Below are 26775 nucleotides of genomic sequence, written 5' to 3'. Positions count from 1 at the left end.
GATCCATTCGGAATAAGGAGTATGTCCATACGAAGATTTTTGCTTCATTTGAGCGTTCTTGACATATCACTGAATATTTACCATTCCACTTGGGACACCCAGTCTAAAGCGCTGTTTATAAAAATCAGTAGAATCTACGTGGAGAAGAGACTAGAGAATCGACAAAAATAAAAATCGGAGAACCGGTAGTGGAAAAAATGCAGTGAGCATTTCGATTACCAGTCGGTGTGGTGTTGGAAGGAGGGCGCAGCCAGCAACAATTTTCTGTTCAGTGCCAATCTCTGCACCTTAAACCCAACACTCACAGTTATTTGTTGTAACCATGTGCACCACATTGCCTTCCTGATAATTTTTGGTCTATGTGGTTCCCTCTGTATGTGTGTGTGTTGCTCTCTGTGAAAACACTCACACGAACTTAAAAAAACACATCAACAACACTTCAAATCCGCGCGCCACATCTAAAACCAACATGCCACTAAACGAATGAACGCTACACAGTCACAACAACACATAATGGCAGCGAAAACTCTGTGCCTGGCAAGAAATCGTATAAACGGAATGTGTAACTACAAAAACGAATGAAATAAGCGTGTTATATGGCCCTCAGCAACATCTTAAGTAATAACTTGGTAATTTTCGGTGAATTGTTTTTGTGCAGTCTAACAGAATCCATGTGTTCCCACCACACAGTGTTCGTTACCCCTTGTCCTTTTAAGCCATTTGTTTTAACGCCTTGGTGTGGAATAATAGGCCATCACGACTAAATTCGTTAATTTACATCAAATGCTTAACTTCGAGATTTTATTTGTCGAGTCAGTCTATACTTGCTTACTTCGCTAAACGATATCAGATACAGTAGCCATCCTGTCAGTGTATAACATAATTTGTATTATACGTAAACGTGCGGTTCTACAAAGCCCCTCAGAAACCTCTGTTTTGCTTCGCTTTCGACAGTGCAAGCTGGTGCAATTAGTCAGAATACCACCCCCCCACCCCCGTCTCCTCCGCCTCCCGTGTTGCATTACGTGTATATTTGTGAATGTCACGAATGTCGTGTTGCATGCTGTGACGTTGAAGTACACTGAAATTAATTCATGTTCCTACCGTATGTCCCTAGGAGCCCAAATAAGGTAAAGTTCGCAGCTGTTGTCTCTAATTGAAAGGTGGTTGTCATACCAAAATCAATATTACATGCCGAAGCCAGTATTGTAGAGCAATAAATTTTGATAATTATAAAGAATCATCTGTTTGAAATCGATATAACCAGATCACCACACCCTGTCCTTGCTAAGCGCAGGTTCTGCTGAACTGTTTTGCAAAGGCGGATCTGCTGTATGAATTACCATGATTACAGGAAAAATGGTTAAAACTTTAAAGCAACAAAAGCATTTCATAGCTTAACCTAGCTCATCGTGAAAGAAACTTTTACTGCCCTCTGTTCTGAATGTGTTGGTTCGAGCTACAATTAGGGTTATCCGTTACGTCATTCAATTGATTAGATTTTAGATTCCTTATAGAACGTGTTGATATGTAATTAAAGTCGTTCCGTTGTTGCTAATTAAAGTCACTGTAGCAAGAGCTCCAGCATACAGTAAGAGGTTAAGATGCGTGTAGGAATTACCACAGAGTATTTGAAGGTGCAAGCACAGGATACATACACGTTATTACAGAGTAAAGATCACAGAATAAGGGAGTCTTTGCAATTCGTGTGCCAGACTTCCTTTACATGAAAACGACGGTAACCGTTCAACTTAAAGGTGATTAAAGTGAAGGACATCCCAAAACTAAAATCACGAAGGGAGCTAATGTTTTCTAGGATGTAAAGGTGTAAGTCTTCTCAATTGGCTTACAAGGCACAAAACCATAACTGTCGAATTTAACGCAAGGTTTTCGGACCAACTGGATGTGTTCATCTACACCAGAAAATCGTTTATTGCTAAAGGAAAAACATATTTTCTCAGTAGGCTACACATCTATACCCAAAGTTGCTTTCTAATTGAAAATAGAGATGACTGAAGTACGAGTTGTTGAAACACTACACTATTCACCATATGTAGCAATATATGCCCGGTCCCCTCATCAGAAAGTTTCCTCGTCTATTTCGTGAACGTACAATTTCTTAAATGCCTTACAGTGAAAGAGCTACGGCAGAGGTAGACTGGTATTTTGCACACGTTCCAAAACGACACTGGAGGTATGGACATCACTCACCAGAAAAAGTGGAAGACGTAACGGACGAATGATGGGACTGCGAATAAGTGAATATGTCACTGAAACCCTATATTCATTCACTTTCAGACTGTAGGCTTTACACCTTGCTCTTGGTGAACGGAAAAGTTGTTAGAGATTGAAGATTTGAATACGAAAAAAATACTATTTAATATAATGTTTAAACTTCCTGTTTGAAAATGTATTTGGGACCAGGACTTTAACCCGGAACATTGCTTTTCGCGCGTATTGCTCTTACAGACCGGATTCTCCACGCGCACTCCACATGTCGTGGGATCAGAGCATCACTTCTCTCCTGCCTAGCAAATTTCACAAAATTTCCACGGCATGTGTTGCTGCAAAAGCAGTGCTGCAAAAAATCGCGGATAAATCTCTTAGCCACAGTCGGAAATCTTGCCTTTTCGGCGAAAGGCGCAGTCCAGGATTCGAGTCACGGCGCGGCACAGAGTTTTAACCTGTCAGGAAGTTTCGAAACCACCCTCACTCAGCCGCAGAGTGAAAGGTACATTCTGCAAAGAACCACAGGCTGTAGCTAAGACATTATTCCGACTGTTCCCGGCGGAGGTCCGAGTCCTCCCTCGGGCATGGGTGTGTGTGTATGTGCTTAGGATAATTTAGGTTAAGTAGTGTGTAAGCTTAGGGACTGATGACCGTACCAGTTAAGTCCCATACGATTTCACACACATTTGAACATTATTCCGAAATGTCCTTTCCCTCAGGAATGCTGGACCAGGAATCCTGCAACATGTGCTGAAGAGCTGCTGTGGAGTTAGGACAGCAAGAGTGATGTTGTGACAGACAGGCGGTGTGAGGGTGGGTGATGAGTCAGGCTAAATAACTCCGTCTTGAGAACGGAAGACAGGGTATCGGTTCGAGTCCGTGTTTAGCACAAAGATTTTATCAGTCGGGAATCTTCAGAACAGTACGAATACATTCTCTGCTGTTGGGTCAAAGATTCATTCTAAGGTAACAGTCTTGGAATAGACTTATTATAGGCCAGGCGTATGGAAGCAACATGAAAACTGATTTACATTTAAAAGTAATATTTGTTTAAGATGTGTAAGTGAACGGCGACGTGCCATACAGCCGTTAATAGTCGCCAAGCTACTTACTTTTGTACTGATCGGATCACAGTCGAAGAACGTGGCGAAGCTGAGAAGACCGGTGTAACAGCTCATTAAATTGAGACTCATGGCACCTATCAGGAACATCCACATTGTCCTGCAAGGAAAAACAATTGAAACAGAATGAAATTTCTTGAGAAGACGACACTGTCTTCAGATAAGCTGTCGGCTATAACAAATATATAATGCGACGATCAGCAGAAACTAAACATATTTGAGAGGTGTTAGGACAATATTAACACTTTTTTCAGGTACAAACTATAGCAACTTATAAGGGGAGAAACGAGCCGGAGGCATAATTACAGAAACCAGTTCATCTATGTTATAAGTATTGACCCTCGCTGTTGGGACACTTGTCCCACTGTGACACAAGGCGGAGAATGGCTGTCTCATAAAATTACCGAGGCTGCGATGTTAACCCATTCTGCACGTACAGCTGGACGTTGTCGTCCGAGGAGAAACGTTATGCTGGCGTTCGTCTTTGACCCAGATGGCCCCATTCTGATTCACGTCCTGCAGAACAGGACAACAGTGAATCCCCGGCGTTACTCGCAAACTTTGACCACCCTTTCCTAAGCGTTCAAATCAAAACGACCAAGCAATCCCACCCGTAGGTTCATTTTGCTCCACGAAAATGCAAAGTCTCATACGGCTAACACAGTCGCGGCACTCCTGCAGAAATTCAAATGGGAGGTCCTCGGCCACCCTCCATACAGTAAGGACCTGTCTCCCTGTGATTACACCATTTTTGGTCCCCTTGAAAAGGCTCTGAGGGGCAAATGATTCACTCCGAACGCTGTACGTGTGGAACTGGTTAACATCGCAGCCCCGGAAATTTCATGAGACAGCCATTAACCACCTTGTGTCACAGTGGGACAACCGTCTCAACAGCTAGGGTCAATACTTCTAACATACAGGTACTGGTTTCTGTTATTATGCCTCCGGCTTGTTTCTTTATGAGCGCCCTTTATATTTCCTTATGACTGGGTGTTGTGTGATGTCCTTAGATTAGTTAGGTTTAAGTAGTTCTAAGTTCTAGGGGACTGATGACCATAGATGTTAAGTCCCATAGTGCTCAGAGCCATTTGAACCATTTTTATATTTTCTTGGATAATTCCCACAAGATTCGTTTTGCATTTTTACTGTACATGTGAACTTGTGAAATATGTATGTATATAACATCCATTGTTTATGATTTGCATTACGTATTATATTATCCATGTTTCTTTCTATCGGGAAGAGCGTGCTCCACCACCATATTAATGAGATTCAAGATAGAATCGGTCGTAAATTTAAATCCTTTTCATCGCAGACCGAGTACAGCTACTGTGTAGGTATCTTGAGTGGAGTTTATGTCCATGTTTACTCATCCTGAATGTAACAGCACATTGTACCAATTGACGTTAGAGAGATAACAACATCAACCAAGTCGTTTCATCGACATTTAAAACAACTTTACAGACTACTCTGTGTTCTAGGCATCCGCAGATCTGGTAATACATCTCACAAAAAGAACACCGCTTACAGCTGCATAAAAATTCGTAGTGGGACAGGGCCCGTTTCACGGCCTACACATCCTCAGGTGTACATGTTACTTTTAGTTATTAAAAACATGAACGTCGGGAGGAATGATGACCCAATCTTTACTGGTAAAACGGCATTACCAGCGAAACGCAGTTAATCACTTGAAAAAAAGAGGCTGATGCATTGCAGCTGTCCGCGGGGACCGTTGGTACGATAAGCTGGATATTGTGTTCGTCCCCGTTTAGTTGTGAATGAGGTAAGCAATGTTCGCACCACTTTTTAAATGATTATCTGCGTTTGGCGGGTAACATCGTTCTACTAGCACAGCTCGTGTCGTCCTTCCGTCCTACGTTGACGTTTTAATGACTAAAATAGCGTGTACACCTGGATGAGTTACACGTCACGAAACCGGACGTGTCCCGTTAAAGAGTGTTACATACCTGTAAGCGGTGTTCTTTTTGCAAAATTTTACAAACCCCATCCTCCTATCCGCGAGTTTACGGAAGTTTGAAAGCAACTGAAACATGAAACTTATTTGTGCTTTAACACAATGTATTATGAAAGAAAAATAAGTATTTGTGGCCGTGAAAAATCACCTTGTTGCTACTGACCTGGAGGAAAATATCAGTGTGATCAATTATCGTCACTGGAGTACTTAAGAAGAATTGCACATCGATTCCCGCCTATCACTTTCTAGGACAAGAGGATGTCAAATTAAAAACCTTTCACCCGTCAAGTTTCCAACCTCATTTTATTTAGTAACCAGTTTCAGCGTTTTACTATGCCATTTTCCGCAGTGGTTAGCACACTGGACTCGCAATTGGGAGGATAACGGTTCAATCCCACGTCCGGCATGAGACCGATGACCTCGCTGTTTGGTCTCTTCCCCCAAACAACTCAGCCCAACCAACTATGCCATTTTCAGGCCTCTGACCGATGTGTAGTAAGAATCTACCTCGGTTGTGATCAAAACAGGGCCAGCAATACTGGTATTAGATTTTTGCTGTAGTGATCACTTCAAGCATTGCGTGCCGACCTGGTAGAGCCTCCCTACACGTCGGTCAAGGGCCTGAAGATGGTAAAGTAAAACGATGAAACTGGTTGCCAAATAAATTAGGTTGGAAACTTGACGACTGAAAAGTTTTTAATTTGACATCCTCTATCGAACAGCCGAGTCTTGCAACCGTCTCTAGAAAGATAGACACACAGAGACTCTAGGACAATGATTTCACCGAGGTAAGCTGTGTGCATTTGTAGGTACGGGTAATAATTACTCACAGGCGAGCTTTGGGAAGACTCTCGATGGAGGCGAACCTCTGGATCGCCATCTGGGAGACCCCCAGATTCAGCATGCCGAAGAAACCGCCCACGAGAATGCCAAACCAGGAGTGACGAGTGGTGAGGTCAAAACCTGGCCTGCAAGACACAATAGAAATACCAGATTCAACATCAGCGTACTATGCATTAAGAGATAATGTGCATAAGCGTAATATATTCATGAATACTTAAGAGGTAAGAACAGGTCAGGTGTGTACATAAATCATTTTTTTCTGCCTGCAGAAAATCCAAAAAGTCGTAACAGGTATAATAAAAGAACAAACCATGTTGCACGACAGTGTAATGGAGATGAGCTCAACTTAACAACAGTTAATGGTATACAAGAATATACGAAACGAAAGAGGGAAAGCTATAAGGGGTATAATCCGTTCATCATAAGAATCAACCTGACGTGAACATTGCACTATGTATTCTTCCGCGTTTGCTGGAACCTCTTTGAATTTCCGTTTCACGCGGGACTGCAGCCAAGCTGTCTCGAGTACCGTCAAGTACGATAATAGGGGTACGTTTTGTGCTGTGCGTTGCGCGCACATCGGCTTAGCGATAGTACGGGACAACAGCTTTACCGGCGCATTTAACTTTGACAGCACTGGCCGGTCAGCTGGTACAGATAGCCTGCAGTGATGTGACTAGCTACAGTTCACACGTAAAAAGACACGAGCAGAGGAGCAATACATGTCATTTAATTTTTACACGGAATGAAATAATACACTGCAAATCTCCCGCAATACGCTCCTTGCACGACTAGACGAACACGGGAACACGTTATCGTACTACTGTAATTAAGGATGATGATAATTCCTGACTTACCCACAGGGTAATTTTTCTGCATAAATTGTGTGTAACTTAAGAGTGGATTGAAGGATTTCACCGTATCGTTGAATATTGTAGCCACTGGAGGTATTGCTTACAGTCTGTCGTCTGGTAAACTCTTAGCCCCTTCCTTATCTGAATCTGAGAAATACGTTTCAGTTCTGTAAGTGTCACCTGCTACGTTGATAACGAGCCTATCAACAACAGAACACACGAGGCCAACCACGCACAACGTTTTCTCTTCTTGTATGACGAGCCGTTCTATATCCCGCCAGAGTTCGGCAGTGACGTGTGAAAAAGCTGCGTGCGTTAGATCCAGTACGTCTGGCAGCTTAACAGTCTTGTCACTTCTCGAGCCAAATCCCGCAACTTGGGTCCAGATCAGTTCTGCTGGGTTCATATTGTAATGGTACAGTAGCAAATGTAAAAATGCAGCATTTGTTTGGTGTGTTTTTCAAGTTTCTACGATACTCATCTACCTCCGTGGTAGAAAACGATGGAAATAGTCGAAATAAAGGGGATTTGGATTTTCATTCTTGCCCTAAAAATTAAATTGTTATGTTTTCTTAATCTAAATAACTTTTTTTAAGAGTCTTTCATAAAACATCGATAATTAAGAATTTGTATTTGAAATGGAAATAGGAATTTCACTTCCAATATGTAATTAGGAATAATAAGACATGTATGACTCATAATAAATAATGAGTTTCATCATTACGAGCCGTAGGTATTTTAAACTGAACGAGGAAAAAAAGTCGGGATGATTTAAACCAACGCACGAATAACCGCATTTGTTTCGCATTCTATTACGCTACAGATTGCACTACACGATCTATGTGGGTTTGAATACCAATTGCATCATATACAACATTAGGGACAGCCTATTTCTCGGCATCATTTAACCGTGTTCCACGTGCATGTTTCTCTACACATCAGAAAGCAACCTCAGCCATTTTTATACTGCACATTAACAGCGCGACAATCAGAGCACAATGCTGCGGAGGCCGTGACTGTACACGATTTTTGAAAAAAAAAAAAAAAAAAGACTACGTAGCTAACGCATGGTTAAGAAAAACATTGATGGCTGTTAATAAATTTGAGAGTATTAAAGTTTCATTTAACGTAGCTTAGTAATGATATATCTAATACATAACTGGGACCTACATCCAAGAGCATAACGATACCAGTGTACGTGTGCTGCGGCTTCTGACCAATCATCACGTTTGTGTTTGTTTATATCAGGTTGATGCTTATGATGAACGGGTTATAGCCACTGCACCACGAGCGAATAATGATATAAAAACACATTTTATAGATATGTACGGAAGTCATATCTAGAAGACGTTAACAGCTGATAAGAAGCAGATATTATAAATTTGGAAAACATTCTAGTGGAATTAAGCATATTAGGTTAACTGTTGTTACGTTGAGCATGTCTCTATCAGACTTTTGTAGAACAAGTTTCGTTCTTTTTATACCTATTATAACGTTTAGGATTTTCTGTCAGCCAGAAAAGAAAATGACCTATCGTATGTATTTACCTGATCTGCTTTTGTTTTGTAAGTATTCATGAACAGATTATGTTTATGCTCGTATTACGAATTTTTTGTTTCATATTTTTCATACTTATTACTTTTTCCACTTTGTGCTTAGGTATCTTGTGAAGATGGTCCAAACCAAAATCTGCAGATATTAAAGTTTAAATAAAAGTCAGCTGATAGGTAATAGGCGTTTTTAAGGTAAATTATTTGTTTTGTACTGCTACGAATTGCATTGTTTAAAACTGATACAGTGAATTAAAAATGTAATGCTCTTTGTAGCTTTACAGATCAAATAATGTATTAACAGATGTCACGTTCCAGACACAAAGCCATTGTCGACACAGTTAACAAGATACAAAAGAGAGAGGCAGAGAGAAAACAAAGGTACTGACACGTGATGCATGTAGAGGGTGTAACAAAAACGTATTGGAAAAGTTGCAGGGTACATTTCTCACAAGTACACGAGGACTTTATGTGATATGGACATGAGTCTGGAAACGCCGCACACGAACAGAATCCACTAGCATACCACATGCAACTCTTTCTCACAGGAGATGTTCAATAAGCCCTCCGTGATTAAATGGCTCTGAGCACGATGGGACTCAACATCTATGGTCATCAGTCCCCTAGAACTTAGAACTACTTAAACCTAACTAACCTAAGGACATCACTCAACACCCAGTCATCACGAGGCAGAGAAAATCCCTGACCTCGCCGGAAATCGAATGCGGGAACCCGGGCGCGGAAAGCGAAAACGCTACCGCACGACCACGAGCTGCGGACCCTCCGTGATTATATTTCGTACTATGGGCACATATCTTGTGCTGGGGTTCGGTACACAAGAGCTTTCAAATGCTTCAAGAAATAAAAGTCCAGTGGGTTTAGGTCAGGACAGCGTGGATGTCAGGCGATTGGTCCACTTCTGCCTATGCAAGCCCTGAGCGCGATCTCCGTCACCTAATCCATGAATCAGATGGCTATCTGCCATCTCTTCATTTGTGTGCACTGCCCTTACACGAGCCAGCTCTGTGGCTAACTCTGCGTTGTAACCCATGTGTTTGCAACGGTCGCTGGAACACTTGAGATTACCTGTAAACAATCACTGAAGTACGTCCCACGGGAACAGAGACGTGTAAAACGAAACACTGGGGTTGCACAACTAACGAGAGGTCACCAAGCCGTGCATGTTCCCCATGATTCTAACACTCTCTTCTTGTGTGTTTCCCATGATTAATGAGTTGGAGAAAATGAGTTGCAACATGGAAACAAAGCGTTTCCAGACTATAACACCTACAGCGCCTCTCGGTGTTGAAAAAACAAAAATAGCTCCCACACTAGCTCCCATGTCCTTAAAATATCAATTCACAAAATGACCCAAGTCCCTCCACAAGTAGTAATTACGAAAAATAAATAAAAAACAAATAGAGGGAAATATCTAGTACAGAAAGCAATAGAAAAGAAAAGGAAAATTTAATAATAAATTTTAAAAACATGGGAAGGGGGAAAAGCGGTAAAAAATACTAAAATATTAGTCATTCCAATACGTAAGAAAATCAACATTATAGTCATAGAACGTAGGTCTGGGACACCAAAGATAGTGTTTATTTAAGTATAAATAGCCATACGTTGTAATTACGATACTCCAGTCTCTAGTCTGTTCTAGTTCGGAAGTTATTTAGGACGTACAGCTTTAGAGAACAGCAATTGGGACTTTATTAAACAGGGATCAAGAATAGATTGTGACGAGATTGTTTTTGAGGATTGTCAATTCAAGATTTTAATTTGGACATTTATCAGATTAGACAAACGGGGAGGTGAATAGTAATGTCTTTGGCTTTAATGTCAATTTTGTGAATATTTAAACGCTCTACTGAATTGAGAATTTTAATCGGATTCGGACTTTGAATTGTGATAGTGGGAAACTTTAACTTCACACGACTAGTGATCATAGTTAATGACAGTTTGCGGATATTAAATAGAAATAACTTATTTACCGAAAGTGCAGGATATTATCTAACATCTCTGGTGCTAGCGGGAATCCTCTTTAGACATCTAATTAAAGAACTTCTTTGAATGAGATCGTATGAGAGAACCTATTTATTGATAATTCTTGTCAATAAACTGACGTTGTTAATTTGAAACATAATACAAGTCTTGAACATTAATTTAACTTAGATTAATAAACGTTAAGGTTACGTGATCTATGCCTAGAACAAAATAGCGATTCGTAACTAAAACAATTGAACGAAAGGTTAAAGTATCGTCGTCTGTAAACATTGGTAGTAAAGCTACTAAACATTTTTTCTCTCAGAGCTGGGAAGACTATACGTGTAGTGACCCACGTTTAACATTGGGTTTTCAAAGTAATCAAACTGATACTTAGCCGGGACAATATTAAATAAAAGTAAAACCCTTCAATGACAGTCAATGTGTAAAAAATGAAATCAAACTTTTACCTATTAGACGAAAAAGCGAAAACAGAAAAAGGGCTGCTACAAGACCCATGTTCATATATCATAATTTCTTCGTCTATGTGTGAGAAATGTGGCCGCCATTTCTGTCTTGTATTTTTATTACAGCCTGTATAACAGCAAGTGAACATTTAACTAGGCAAGCCGCGTGGGGTAGCCGTGCGGTCTCAGGCGCCTTGCCACGGTTCGCACGGCTCCCCCCACCGTCGGAGATTCGAGTCCTGCCTTGGGCATGGGTGTGTGTGTTGTCCTCAGTGTAAGTTAGTTTAAGTTAGATTAAGTAGTGTGTAAGCCTAGGGACCGATGACCTCAGCTGTCTGGTACCATAGAACTTACCACAAATTTCCAATTTTTAAGTAGACAAATCGTTAACGACAGGTAAGTGTGCCGTTAACTACGCACTCTTACGTGTAGCACTACAGGTTGTCAAGTGTCGGCACTACGCGCTTGGACCGCTTACTCGGGTAGTTCCATCCTGCCGGTGTCCGCATTCCTTTGCCAGACGACACCGAGCCCGCCCACGTCCACGGTTCCCTTGACAACAACCAGGATGACGGCCGCAAACATCGACCCGGTCTGTATGACGTCTGTCCACACGACAGCCTTGAGTCCGCCCTGAAACAAGAATTAACGAGGCGCGGAATTTCATATTTGTAAATTGCGGTATGGTGGCGCGATGCTGAAGTCTACGGTGATCATTTGTTTTATTCAAGCGACAAAATCACACAATTATTACAAGCTACTACCGGTTTAGGTTGTCTTATGACTTCATTCTTCGATGGCAGTAATATGATCTGGAAGTGGTTGCTGTAGCATCTGAAACAGGTAACAGATTTCATTGTTCTTCGAGACTACATGCATTTTCCACATGAACCATCTTTAGATCCGCAGATACAAAAAATATTCATAACTGAAAAAGACGGGTGAGTATGTCCGTTCCTTCACAGTTTTAGACAATGACCCTGGACTGAAGGACCTCAAACCTCTTAAGGCACATGGATTCGATGGTACCCATCCAGAATACCTGATCCATATGGGAGGAAAAGCTAAGATATGACAGGCAGAATTCTTCACTGACATCCTGCTGAATGTTAAACTTCCATTGGAATTTTAAAAGGCGAAGATTCTATCTGTTCTGAAACCTGGTAAAACCCAGCAACACGGTAGAAAACTATCAACCCCATTGCTCTTCTTAGCTGCTGCTACAAGCTTTTAGAAAGGCTAGAGAATGTTCCAGTTGATCATTTAGGGCGTAGCTGCTGCGACCAAGTATTGTCTCTCACATCCTTCATAGAGTCAGGATGCCAAATGAAGCAGAAAACATCTTTGGCGTTTATTGACCTAACTGCCGCCTTTGACATTGTGTGGAGCTAAGGCCTTATCTAATTCATACCCGGCAGGAAAATGGCTCGACTGATTAACGGAACGCTAAGCAATCGGAAGTTTCAGGTAATCACTGGAAGCAACGTAAGTAAGGAGAGGAAGCTAAACAACGGATTGCCCCCAGGATCAGTCCTCTCACCATTGCTGTTGAATCTTTATCCATCTGATCTACCTGACACTTCGTCCAGAAAATTGTGCTAGGCCGATGACCTGGCTCTAGCTGTACAACACCAGGAAATGAAGACAACAGAAGAGATTCTAACCAATGACCTGTCTGTTTTAGATAATTACTTCAAAATCAGGAGACTCCAACCCAGTGTGAATAAAACAGAAGTGTGTTGATGCCTCCGGACGTTGTGACCGAGCGGTTCTAGGAGCTTCAGTCTGGAACCGCGTGACCGCTACGGTCGCACGTTCGAATCCTGCCTCGGGCATGGATGAATGTGATGTCCTTAGGTGAGTTAGGTTTAAGTAGTTCTAAGTTCTAGGGGACTGATGACCTCAGATGTTAAGACCCATAGTGCTCAGAGCCATTTGAACCATTTTTTTATGTTGCTTCCATTTAAATAAACGGTTGGTGAGCGTAAAACTGGAAGTACGTTACAGAGGCAGAATTATTCGTCATAATTGGAACCCAAAATATCTTGGTGTTTTCCTGGACCGTACACTATGCTTCAAACAACGCTTTCTTAACTTAGCTCAAAAGTTGAGGACTCGGAACAATATTCTCCATAAGCTGTGCGGAACTACCTGGGGATCTCCTGCAACCAGCCTGCGATCTTCAGCTCTGGGTTTGGTGTACTCAAGTGCTGAGTATTGTGCACCTGTTTGGATGAACAGTCATCATACAAAGCTTATTGGCACCCAGCTGAATACGACAGTGTGCCTAAAATCTGGCGCAATCAGAGCTACTCCAGTTTATTGGCGTCCACTGCTAACTGGTATAATGCCTCCTGATCTGCGCAGATGTAATGCCCTCATGAGGGAATTCCACAGGATCTCTAGGAATTCTAACCTACCTGTGCAAAGCGACCTGCCAGTTTTAAATCGTGAGATCCTGAAATCACCCCATGCAACTATGTGCGATGCTGCTGACGTGGTTGCTAAGGATTTCAAACCATTAGAAGAATGGAAAGATCGGTGGGAAGCAATGATAGACATCTTCTCAGGTGTTGAACTTCCAAGTGGATTCGACCTACCACGCAAGACCTGGATTACCCTCAACAGACTCCGTACCAGCCTTGCCGATGCAGGGGTGCTCTCGTTAAGTGGAACAGGCTGCGTAATCCAGCGTGTGACTGCAGGACTCCACACCAGACTGTTTCTAACATTATCAGTGAAGGCAGGATTCGAGCCTATCACGGTACTGAAGAGGACTTCCTGCTAGCAATTCCAGATGCAGTGCGCTGGATTGAAGGACTAGATATTCAGTTGTAAAGCCAAACAAGTTTCTTGTGTGTAAATATGTACATATGTATACATAATTTAATATTTTGATTTGTCAGTATTAGCCATACGCTAAATAAATAAATTCAATAACTAAAGTATAGTCTAAGGCATATAACAATGTTAAATGCCATACATAAAATCATACTTGACCATATAAGTGACGGTAGTGACCGGTTCTGTTAACAAGAAAAATTTAGGTGCTGCTTCAGAGCAGCACCGACATTATTCATGTAGCCAGAAAGACAACATACAGCAGGTGGCGTCTGTTATATTTGTCACATATGAATAATAAATAAATATTTTCTAAATAAATTATTTTAGAGCTTTAAGACAATTCTCATTTATTGCTCAGCCCCAGTTGCATGTTTTTAATTAGACTACATGATTCGATCACTCATGAACATCTTCAGATATAGAACAAAATAGAACTAAAAATTTAGTATGGTCAGCAACCCGTCTGGTCCAGTCAGAACCACATATCAGAGTGCTGTATTTTGCAACTGCGGTCAGTGTTTTAAACGGGTATATGCTGGAGGTAATGGACAGCGGAAAAGGGAAGGCAGGAGGCGAAATGGAGCGAGGCTGACTGGGCAAGGGAAATGGATATCATGAGCTTAACAAAAACGGTCGTGCTAACTTTATAGAAAGTATAATTATTTAAAAATTCTCCATAAAATGCTTATAGTGTAGGATAATGTGTGTGTAAAATGTAATCGACATAAAATAAATAAAATTGAAAAATTGAACTAGCAGGATTGAGAGCTGGCAAAGAGGTGAAGGGAGTGAGGGGGGGGGGGAGGGGTAGAGGGGGGGTTAGTGGCAGGGAGCTATGGGCTTAACAACGGACTGGCTCATACTAAAACTGCCAAAAGTAAATTGTGTAAAATCTCATCTGTTAAATAAAATACGACAATGGACGCACGAAACTGTAAAAGGGGATGAAACAGTAGGGTACAAAAGTGCAAGTGAAGTAGCGAAAAGTGAATTAGTGCCTCAACATTTTCAGTGTGTGTAACGTTGAAAGCGTAAGTTCATAAGGTCTTACTCTCAAAGCATAGGCATAAAAATTGTACCAAATTTTTTTGTTAAAATTAAAAGTATAGGCCTGAATCAACGGATGTATAAATAGTGAAAGACGTAAATAATGCAGAATTATAGCAGTGCAAAAAAAAACATTGAAAGTATAAAACCTTAAAAATATAAAACGACAATTTATAAAAGTGAGACTATATGTTCGCTACAGTGATTTTTAGAGCTCTTGTAAATCCATGATTGAAACATGCAGATTTTCAGGGATAAAAAATTCACTAAAACGTCGCAAAACAATTAGTGACGTTTTTGTGAGGTTTGTTTGGGACATGGGATTGCCCTCCACAGACCTAGACAGTTGAAGATTGACTCACAACCACGGTGAGACTTTTCATTTGCAACATTGATTTAAGAGGTGAAAGAAGAGATAAACAGAAAAAAATCCCAGACCAGATTTCTAGTCTGTCACTAATGTGTCAACGAAGTTAAGAAACAAAATCAACCAGACCTGCCACATAATAGGTTAATATTAAGGGTTGCTACAGCCTTACTGAAGTGAGATCTTACGTAAATTACAATCACAAAAAGAGAGATACCCTGTTGGAAATACAATAGCGAAACAACGAACGGTGGCGCACACTTTATTATACACCAATGGGTTGCCTGAATATTGATGGTAGAAAATTCTACCAATTCGCTTTACAGTGCGTCCCATTTTTCATGACAACCCCAGGCAACTTTTTGTTCAGAAGCAAAATAAAAAAATGCGTCAAACAAATGTTGTTTAGCATTTTTGTAACTACGTTCCTTACCAAGACATGAAGAGCAGTACGAAATTTCTAATAGAACCCTATGTTCGTTATTCGATAAATCACTTTCTCTCCTCCCGCCCTGTTCAGAAACGTATTGCGGCGTACGTAAACATAACGGTATTAAAAGCGGAACACAAGATTAACTTTCACTCTCCGGTATTAGATCACAGTGGTGTAACTCGTTCACTTGCTAGATTTGACAGTAAACAAACGGAAGCGCATGGAAAATGCATATCAGTCATTTAGTTAACCCTCTTCAGTTGACGGTTTGTGCGAATACCTCCATCGAACGAATGGTATAAATGCAGCATATTAATTAAAAGCTCTACGGAACTGTGCTACATGTATCCGTATTGTAAATAAGAAAGCATTATTGCCATTACTTTTCCGCTAACTTACATCCCTATAACTGCGTAACATTTCTACCATTTCTTCGACGGTGTGCCCTGAAAACGAATAAAAATATAGGGTGCAATTGTAAAAAAATTCCATGGTACAAGATATATCTCTTTTTCGTTTCTGGATAAAAATTAGTTTAGGTCGTTGAGATAAATGGGACACATTGTTTATATGGATATAGCAGAAAAACACCTGTCGAAAACATTCTATAGATCTGGTGCCTGGTTATATGTCAAGGGAATTTAAAACTGTAAATTCCTTCCTTTCTATTATTTATCAAATTACTTAGTACGTTACAACTCAAGGCTACAATGTAAAGATGCTAAAAATACTTAGAAGAATGAATGTTTCGTTTTAAAAATTAGTAGCATCCGTGTTTTAACTTGAATCCAACGTTTACTAAATGTAGTGGTACTAATTATTGTTGTGGTTGAAATATTGTCTTAACTGTACTAGTAGTAGTAATAGTTTCTCTCTTAGTTGTTATCCTAGTATCAGTTGAAGAGAACTGAAAAGAAAAGTAAATATATAAATTACATCGTGTTGATTACTGTGTGAAAATCGTCCTTGTCTTATATTGAAAGAGAGTATTCTAATCTCTGAAACGCTCCGTTACCTATACCGCCATGGTGCTGTAATGGCTAGCACACCTGCCCAGTAAACAAGGAAAACTGCGTTCAAATACTGCCCATTGCATGAATTTTGATTCGTTTTTTTGAGCTCCTATCATCATCGTATCTATTTCACTTCAGTGCCTACGGCAATATTTTTGTGAAACATCGCACGCGTTGACCAAGTCGTATAATCTTGTTTTCTTGTTACCGGTATCACATACGCTGATGACCACTTGCAATAGTGGCAGAATACCAGAATAATTTTATGAAAAAATCAATGTACACTCTTATCCAGTTCTTATATGAAGCATGTCGCTGACTTCCTCTAAACATACTTGCAGCAAAAACAGTACTCCTCTAATCTTATCATTCGTATCTTCTACCACTCCACTACCAATCATTTTCTAAAACTTATTTTACTTCCTTAAATGAGCTTTTGACATACAAACTTTTCGCACCCCATTTTTCTAACATATTTCGTGTTTTTTACTATATTCCTATTTGCTTTTTGTAGTTCACTCGTTCGGCTCTCTACTTTATTGGGTCGTCTCAGGATTTATTTTATTTTCTAGATCCTAGGATGATCTAGATGTGAACATATGTCGATATACATCGTTCAGTCACATTAATATGCCCACATGTCAAAAGCATGAATAACAGCCTTCTGCAGCGCAGACGTGCAGGAAGAGTGTCAGCGAGGTTGTGGAAAGTACGGGATGTGGATCCACGCCAACTCTAATGAAGGGGGAAGTTGCGTCACGTTTCTCGATTCAGAATCCAAAGCATGGACAGCCCGATCGAAGTGGAACTACAGATACCTGATTCGGTTCAAATACAAGGAATTTGGTGGCCGAGGGTGTACGGTAAACTAATCATGGTGGTCTTTGAACTACATACGTGCACTGTGAACTGTGTGACACATTACATTATCCTGCAGGTAGATGCCACTTCACTTAGTCCCCAAGGCCGGATGCGTACAAGGGTTGGTCCACTGTGCCTTTCAGAACGACGAGGTAACCCACAGAACGCCTCCAAAACTTTCCCCGAACCATAATGCCCCCTTCCCCGGCCCCCCTTCCCCGGTCAGGATCCTCCCTATGATTGTTGGAAGTTCCATGCACGCCAACGGCCATCGGTCCAATGGGGCGTAGAACATAATTCATCTAAAAAGGTCAGAATGGGTGCATGAAGAGATGCCTCCTGCAGAGACTGTATGTAGCAACGTTCGATGATCAAATGTTGGTATTGATAGCCACATAGCCTGTTTCCCTGCACACATCTCCACGGCTGTCGTTCACCGTTGTCATACATGGCCCATGGTGCACGACAGTTGCGTTGGTGCCCGTTTTGGATAGGGCCGTTTTGCCATGCACGGAATACATTAACCACAGCAGTTTACAAAACTTATCCATTATGAAAATTCTTCCACTCTTCGCCCAAACACTATTGATCCTGCCCGTTTGGAAATCAGATAAGTTACGAAAACGACTGCAGTGTTGTCTGCATCCCCCAACACGCTTCATATACCCTCCACAGCTAGCGCTGCCACATTCCGCCTGTGAGTGGTTACTCCACGTTGAGGTGGAACAAAGCCAGTAGTCACTTAATGTGACTGATCTGTGCATCTATACTTCTTCATATTGATTAATTTTCATTAATGTTGTACACTGAAGAGCCAAAGAAACTGGTACACGTGCCTAATATCGTGTAGGGCCCCCGCGAGTACGCAGAAGTGCCGCAACAAAACGTAGCATGAGCTCAACTAATGTCTGAAGTAATGCTGGAGGGAACTGACACCATGAGTCCTATAGGGCTGTCCATAATTCCGTAAGAGTAAGACGGTGTGGAGATCTATTCTGAACAGCACGTTACAAGGCATCCCAGATGTGCTGAATAAGGTTCATGTCTGCGGAGTTTGGTGGCCAGTGGAAATGTTTAAACTCAGAAGAGTGTGCCTGGAGCCACAATGTAGCAGTTCTGGACGTTTGGGGTGTCGCATTGTCCTTCTGGAATTGCCCAAGTTCTTCTGAATGCACAAAGGACATGAATGGATGCAGGTGAATAGGCAGGATGCTTACGTACGTGTTACCTGTCAGAGTCGTATCTAGACGTACCAGGAGTCCCCTACCACTCCAACTGCACACGCCCCGCTCAGTTTCAGAGCCTCCACCGGCTTAAACAGTCTTCTGCTGACATGCAGAGTCCACAGATTCATGAGGTTGTATACATACCCGTACACGTTCATCCGCTCGATACAATTTGAAGCGAGACTCGTCCGACCAAGCAACATGTTTCCAGTCATCAACAGTCCAATGTCGGAGCTGATGGGCCCAGCGAGGCGTAAAGTTTTGTGTCGTGCAGTCATCAAGACACTCGTTGATGACCCAATACTGAAACCTGCAGCAATTTGGGGAAAGGTTGCACTTCTGTCACGCTGAACGATTCTCTTCAGTCGTCGTTGGTCCCGTTCTTCCAAGATCTTATTCCGGCCGCTGCGACGTTAGAGTTTTGATGTTTTACCGATATCCTGATATTCACGGTACACTCGAGAATTGGGTGTGTGGGAAAATCCCCACTTCATCGTAATCTCCGTGATGCTGTGTGCCATTGCCCTTGCGCTGTCTATAATACCACGTTCAAACTCACTTAAATCTTGATAATCTGCCATTGTAGTAGCATTATCTAACAACTGCGTTAGGCACTTGTTGTCTCATGTAGGCGTTGCCAACCGCAGCGCCGTATTTTGCCTGTTTACATATCTCTGTGTTTGGATACGCATGCCTACATTAGTTTCTTTGGCACTTCGGTGTAAATGCTTTGTACCGTATATCTATGTTGCTTGGTTTTTTAATGATAGGATCACTGATTTTTCCATTGTGAGGTGAGTAATGTGACGTGATAAAGCTACTGGCGCTAGGTAGAATTCAATGCGATCAGAAAAACGATGTATCAAGTAAAATCGTGTGATGCAAAAGTGATGTCAAATAGTTTCCAGCCAGTGAAACATTTTCACTATAGATGTCCTAAGTATACAGTTACTACTTGCGTTCATCTGTAATCAGTAATTATGTTGATATACTGCCGAAGGAGTAGAACACTTTCACTACACGATGCATATCAATAACGCACACTATAAATATATTAAAAAAAAGTCTCATGGGTACAGATCAGTGCAGTGTAGGCTTTGTACTTAAGGAATGATTCGTGGCTATTACAATGTGTGTGCCTGGGCGATATATTTTCAGAAGGTATACCCAATACAAATTCTTACTTACCACACAAGTGTAGAATATGCAGACCACGCAGACTAAGGGAGTTACTACATGAACGTTGATGCCAGTCACTGAAAAATAGAGAGATAAACACAAACGATGTAGCGATTACTAGCGTATTGAATAATACAACAGGCGTGTTATGTTTCTCTTTCTGCACTCCAAGATTGTTAAACTGGTAAAGTCCTTCAAACAACTTATTTTTATCTGTCGTATGCAGTTGTTATCTGCAATAGTTAATAAGGAATATTGTTGAAATTATTGTTATACCTGTTTCCAGAGCAGCTACATATCTATTAATTTACCTTTCAGGAAATAGTGACTTCATCAGGGCATACTCATGACTGACATGCCCTTCTGCGTGTTACACGTGATAGACATATAAGAGTTTTGGAGGTGTGCAATACGACATATGGTATAATGACTCAGCACTTAATATGGCATTTGTAGACTAGATGGATACGTGACGAACAATTTTTGTGTTGAGCTGCGGCAGCGAAACAGAAATTCAGTAAAGGCTCTGTCCTTTTCCGCGGGGATCAACAATTTTGATGCAAGGCGCTTGTCCGTCGGTTGTGGTGCACTACCGCTGGTATAGCTATTTCAATAGCTTCTCCTGTAACGTTTGCTTCGTTTCCTTTTGCAGGTCTGTACGCAGCCATCAGACATGACGGCGTTGACAACCTTGTAAACCAACGAACGAGAGTAATCTTTCTCAAGGAAACGCTAGGTATACTAGGCAGCAACAGTCTCAACGTTTCTCCAGCAGTCTCCGAAAATCAGATAATTTCAATTTTTTTTTTCACAGAACAGTCATACAAAAATTGAGATTTCTGTAATTTCTCAACGTAATCTCCTGTCGACTTCGTGATTCCATGGCGCCTGCGAACGATTGTTTAGGAGTCCGTTTTGACCAGTCGAAAATCGCTCACACGACAGCAAAACGAATGAAGAATGTGTGGACACGGTGCATCTTTCCTCCCTTCAAGAAGCGAAAAATAGCCAGCCAAGTCAGGTGATTAAGGTGCACGAGAAATAATTTCAGAGTTATTCTTGAAAACGTCTGGGTAGTTCGCAACTGAATCGCAGTGCCCTTTGGAACATTATGAGTAAGGATGGCGTCATTTTCCAAAATATGGCCACCATAATGTTTTAACGCAGGTCCTTTCCGAATTTTCTAGTGGCGGTGACGTGCACTTCAACTGAGCTGAAAGGCGGCTTGTTTCAGGTTCGAAAAACAGAATCTCATCCGTTACCACTACTGTTGAAAAGAAAATCCTGTTCCAGCCTTATCACACGTCATCATCATCTTGCGAACTGCCACGCGCATATAGTTGCGGTCATCCGTCAGAATTTTTGGCAACCATTTGGAGGACACTTTCCAAAATTTTAGGTCATCATGCAGGATTGAGTACTCTGATGTCAATTACGGAGGCCATAACATTAACACTCAATCATCGATCCTGCAAAACGTCTCATTTGCGTGAGCATGTTATGAGATAGATTAGTGTGAAGATGAGTTCGTTCTGGATCTCTGTAACACGACGGTCGGCTGTAACACAGACGAACCCACTTCCTGCACATATCAAGATATTAACATAAATTTCAGCTGGGGAACAATTTCAGTTGTTGTCACATCACAGAAACGGAGAAAACGAGTGATTTAAATGAGTACTTGCTTTTCCTGCAGTGAAAACGTCGCCATTTCTGGTACCAAACTCACTTCCACTCTCCGAAGCCACTAGAGTTGTTTGTTCCTTACAGTGATTTCATCTACATCACACACAGAAAAAGAACTTCACTCCGTCCGAACTGCCTTTGGAAGGCCCAACGGTACCGACCAGGCTCCGTGTCATCCTCAGCCCACAGGCGTCACTGGATGCGGATACGGAGGGGAATGTGTTCAGCACACGGCTCTCCCGGCCGCATGTCAGTTTACGAGACCGGAGCCGCTACTTCTCAACCAAGTAGCTCCTCAGTTTGCCTCACAAGGGCTGAGTGCAATCCGCTTTCCCAACAGCGCTCGGCAGGCCGGATGGTTACCCATTCAGGTGCTAGCCCAGCCCGATAGTGCTAAACTTCGGTGATCTGACGGGAACCAGTGTTGGCACTGCAGCAAGGCCGTTGCCACAGAAAATGTATTGTCGAGTATTTTAAGCCAATGTGCTTTCATCCGTCTGCTCTTAGTCCTGAGAAGCAAATACGTAACAAATCGATCGCACAACGTAAATGATATTGTCAAGTACACGTCGTCTGCGGCGTTAAGGGCAAACAGACGCATGCAGAAAATAAAATCAATAGGGACTTTTCGCGGATGATGCCGTTGTGTACAGAAAAGTCGCAAAACTAGAAAATTGTAGCACACTGCAGGAAGAGATGCAACGGCCCAGCGGCTCGCTGCAGGGTGTGCCAATTGACCAGCAATATCAGCAAATGTAGCGTTTTACGAATACAGACACAGAAAGATCGTTTACTCTATTATTAGACGACTGCAGAACAATCAGTGGGAGCAGTTACTTCCACAAAATATCTGGAAGTAGGAGTACGGAACAATTTGGAGTGGCAAGACCACATAAAATTAATTGAGGATGAGGCATATGCCAGGTCCATTGGAAGAATCCTCAGCAAATGCAATCCGTCAACAAACGAAGTTGCTTACAAAACTCTCAACACTGTAACAAAAAAATATGATCATTTACCGAGGGATATAAAATGTGCGGTAGATGAAAAAAGTAAAACTCGGAAAAAACTGAAAAAGTTTTTCATTGACAGCTCCTTCTGTTTCGCAGACGAATTAAAAAAAAAATCACCAGCTCACCATGTTCACAGATTAATTTGTGGTGGAACGTAAAATGACTCGCTCCACATCATAACGATTTATCGTGAAAAAGTATCCATGTAACATTAGACCAACTTGTTCGACCAGTACTTGAATATTTCTCATCAGTGTCGGATCCCTACCAGATCTGATAGATGGAGAAAACAGAGAATGCCTAAAGATGAGCAGCACATTTCGCATCGGGTTCAATTAATAAGCGCGAAAGCGTCATGTAGATGTTCAGGCAACTCAAGTGGCACACGCTACAAGACAGGCGTTTTCTTTCGCGCTATGGTCTACTCTTAAAATTCCGAGAGCGGACATTACTAGTAGCCAATACATTGTTTCTTAATACGTATAAATTGCGAAAAGATCATGAAAATAGAGAGACTGGAGCCACACTGGAGCCACACTGAGCCACACCGACAATCTTTCTTCCTGAGAACCTTATGCGTCTGGAACAAAGGAAAGGGGGAGGTGACAGTGGTACACCAAAGTATCACACGAAAGTACCCTCTGCCACGCACCGTAAGCTAGTTTGTAGAATATAGATGTAGATCTGACAGTAAGTTCACCAGCAGCCTCATCTGTAGCGTGAAACGAAGACATACCCGTAACTGACCCCATTTCATCACACCATTACCTGGTGCAATGATAGCGTGCTGCCTTTAAGCAATGCATCAGCTGAGGTATTTCTGACGCACCGCATCGCACCTTGCATCGCTACCTTAAATGTATTCGCAGTTGCGATCGTGGACGGCTGTCACGTGTGTAACAGAATGATGACATTGAAAATTTGTGCCAGACCTGGACTCGAATATGGCGTTTATCACGAGCGGTCGCCTTACCATTTGAATAGCCGATTACGACTCTCGGCCAGACCATACCTTCAATATGCCGTGACCCTGTGTCCGCTACCTGCACTCGCACATCCGTAATGTGTTTTCACGTACCCCTGGGAATCATTTTAGTTCGCTCTCGCTGTGTTGGTGGATAAATACGATATTACAATATTTTTGTTATTCTGAATTACGTTGCAATGTTCCTTCGGACATGGATGAATGTTCGAAGGAACATTGCATCGTAATTCAGAATAACAAAAGTACTGCAATATTATATCTTTTATAGAGGTTATAATGGCGGAATTTATGTACCTGTGTTGCTCTCTGCGTTCTGTGGCGTGAAGTAAGAAGATGCAAAGGTGTACGGGGGTGACCTCCGCTCCCCATGAAAAACTGTTGGTCCCTGATGAGACGGCAACTCCGAAGTTGGAACTCTACTTCAGTGAACTGACAAGTCACTAGCTGCACTGCAGCCTTTCTATACGCTGTTGCAATCCGATATACACTGAGTTCACAAAAGTCGTGGAATACCTCCTGATATCGTGTCGGACCTCGTTTTGCAAAGGCTTAAGTGCAGCAGCTCGTCATGGTACGAACGCCACAAGGCGTCAGAAGTTCCCTGCATAAACACTGAGCCATGTCGGCTTATAACCAGCCACAATTGCGAAAGTGTTAATCGGTGCAGGATTTTGTGCGCAAACTGACCTCTCGACGTCTATGGCACTGCAATCATGGACTGTGCGGCTGGTCCCGGCGGAGGTTCGAGTCCTCCCTCGAGCAAGGGTGTGTGTGTGTGTGTTTCTCATTAGGATAATTTAGGTTAAGTAGTGTGTAAGATTAGGGACTGATGACCTTAGCAGTTAAGTTCCATAAGATTTCACACACATTTGATCATTTTTGAAAATATTAAATAAACTTCGACTAACACTTTTGCTACATTAAGGTCACATTTTATTTTACTCTGTCTGATATGACAGTGAAACGATTATGTAAGCATTACAGTGATTTATGACAACGGTACCAGTGAATTCTTGAGTTGGGTGGATGTACTCAGATGTAGACATGTTGTATATATCGTCTTAGTATGTTACATTATTTTACTACCAACTAATTTCAAAACAAAAGGCCATGGAAGTGCAGCTATTATAGGCTAACAGCTAAAGGACGACACTGTATATTTAATTCCAAATTTTACATTTATAAGAAATAACACTGTATGTTTTCAAGACATAATGTTATTTTAAATGCGCGATTTAAAATGTTACACAAACTATCTCAAAAATTATTTTATTGAGGTCAGAGAGATGATGCGGTACATCTACCGGAATTTATCAATTATCGGACACAACCATGTAAACAACGGTATACTTACTTATCTGTGAAAATGTTATGCTACCTAAGTCCCCATTGTGGTGTCAAGAGATTAGTATACGCTGAGACATGAGCACAACATGCTGTAAGTGTCAGTTGTTTGGTATTTTATTTTTGACATGCTGAGGTTCCCTGCAACTTTTTATTACCATGTCACACAACATCATGATTGGACATTCTGTGTTGTAAAAAGCGTCTACATCTAATAATGCCACGAGGTACTTTTAATGTTGCTGTAGAGTATACGGGGATTATATGAAATCGTATATGTTGAAGCCACCTTCAGCTGGGATGTTTGTTTTTGTAACTGTCAGATCCAATGATGACAGCATAGGTCAGTTGAAACTGGTAATAATAATAAAAATAATGACAAGCGATCTTGGCAAGCTTGATTCTTTAAAAATAATGCAGCATTTAGATCGTCCCCAACGACTGACGCAATATGAGACGTAAACATCAATGCGGAAAATTGAAAATTTGTGTCATCCGGACACAGTGGCCATCACAATTAGACGGAATACCGTAGTACACCTCAAATCAGACCCAAATTCTCCACTTATCTACACACTGCTAATGTAGTGGCGTTTTCCATTGTCCTCATTACTCGCGGCATCGTCGAATACGGGAAGGATTCGAGCATGGTATGTCTTCGTAATGAAGTGGTCATTGATCGTCCTTGCCTTAATTATACAGGGTGGTCCGTTGATAGTAACCGGGCCAAATATCTCACGAAATAACCATCAAACGAAAAAACTACGAAAAACGAAACTCGTCTAGCTTGAAGGGGGAAACCAGATGGCGCTATTGTTGGCCCGCTAGATGGCGCTGCCATACGTCAAACGGATATCAACTGCGTTTTTTTTTATAGGAACCCCCATTTTTATTACATATTCGTGTAGTAGATAAAGAAACATGAATGTTTTAGTTGGACCACTTTTTTCGCTTTATGATAGATGACACTGTAATAGTCACAAAGGTATTAGTACGAGGTATGACGTAACATTCCGCCAGTGCGGACGGTATTTGCTTCGTGATACATTACCCGTGTTAAATTGGACCGTTTACCAATTGCGGAAAAGGTCGATATTGTGTTGATGTATAACTATTGTGATCAAAATGCCCAACGGGCGTGTGCTATATATGCTGCTCGGTATCCTGGACGACATCATCCAAGTGTCAGGACCGTTCGCCGGGTAGTTACGTTATTTAAGGAAACAGGAAGTGTTCAGCCGCACGTGAAACGTCAACCACGACCTGCAACAAATGATGATGCCCAAGTAAGTGTTTTAGCTGCTGTCGCGGCTAATCCGCACATCAGCTGCAGACAAACTGCGCGAGAATCGGGAATCTCAAAAACGTCGGTGTTGAGAATGCTACATCAACATCGATTGCACCTGCACCATAGTTCTGTACACCAGGAATTGCATGGCGACGACTTGGAACGTCGTGTATAGTTCTGACACTAGGCACAAGAGAAATTACGGGACGATGACAGATTTTTTGCACGCGTTCTATTCAGCGACGAAGCGTCATTCACCAACAGCGGTAACGTAAACCGGTATAATATGCGTTATTGGGCAACGGAATATCCACGATGGCTGCGACAAGTGGAACATCAGCGACCTTGGCGGGTTAATGTATGGTGCGGCATTATGGGAGGAAGGATAATTGGCCCCCATTTTATCGATGGAAATCTAAATGGTGCAATGTATGCTGGTTTCCTGCGCAATGTTCTACCGATGTTAC

At 41.7% G+C, this 26775-nt stretch overlaps 1 protein-coding gene across 1 annotated transcript in view; it reads right to left on the bottom strand.

The window, feature by feature from the left end:
* LOC124711853 (sodium-coupled monocarboxylate transporter 1-like) overlaps positions 1–26775 on the bottom strand; it is a 213702-nt gene that overhangs the window by 95867 nt on the left and 91060 nt on the right. Inside the window, exons 6-9 of the mRNA XM_047242080.1 lie at positions 20002–20069; positions 11501–11655; positions 6156–6293; positions 3342–3450 (exon numbers count right to left, since the gene is read on the bottom strand). Of these exons, the coding sequence (XP_047098036.1) occupies positions 3342–3450; positions 6156–6293; positions 11501–11655; positions 20002–20069 (470 nt within the window). The remainder of the gene's footprint in view (positions 1–3341; positions 3451–6155; positions 6294–11500; positions 11656–20001; positions 20070–26775) is intronic.

This window comes from Schistocerca piceifrons, chromosome 8 (genome assembly GCF_021461385.2).
Source record: "Schistocerca piceifrons isolate TAMUIC-IGC-003096 chromosome 8, iqSchPice1.1, whole genome shotgun sequence".
NCBI lineage: Eukaryota > Metazoa > Arthropoda > Insecta > Orthoptera > Acrididae > Schistocerca > Schistocerca piceifrons.
Note: the sequence above shows the minus strand (reverse complement) of the source record. Positions and strands in the feature narration are given on the sequence as shown.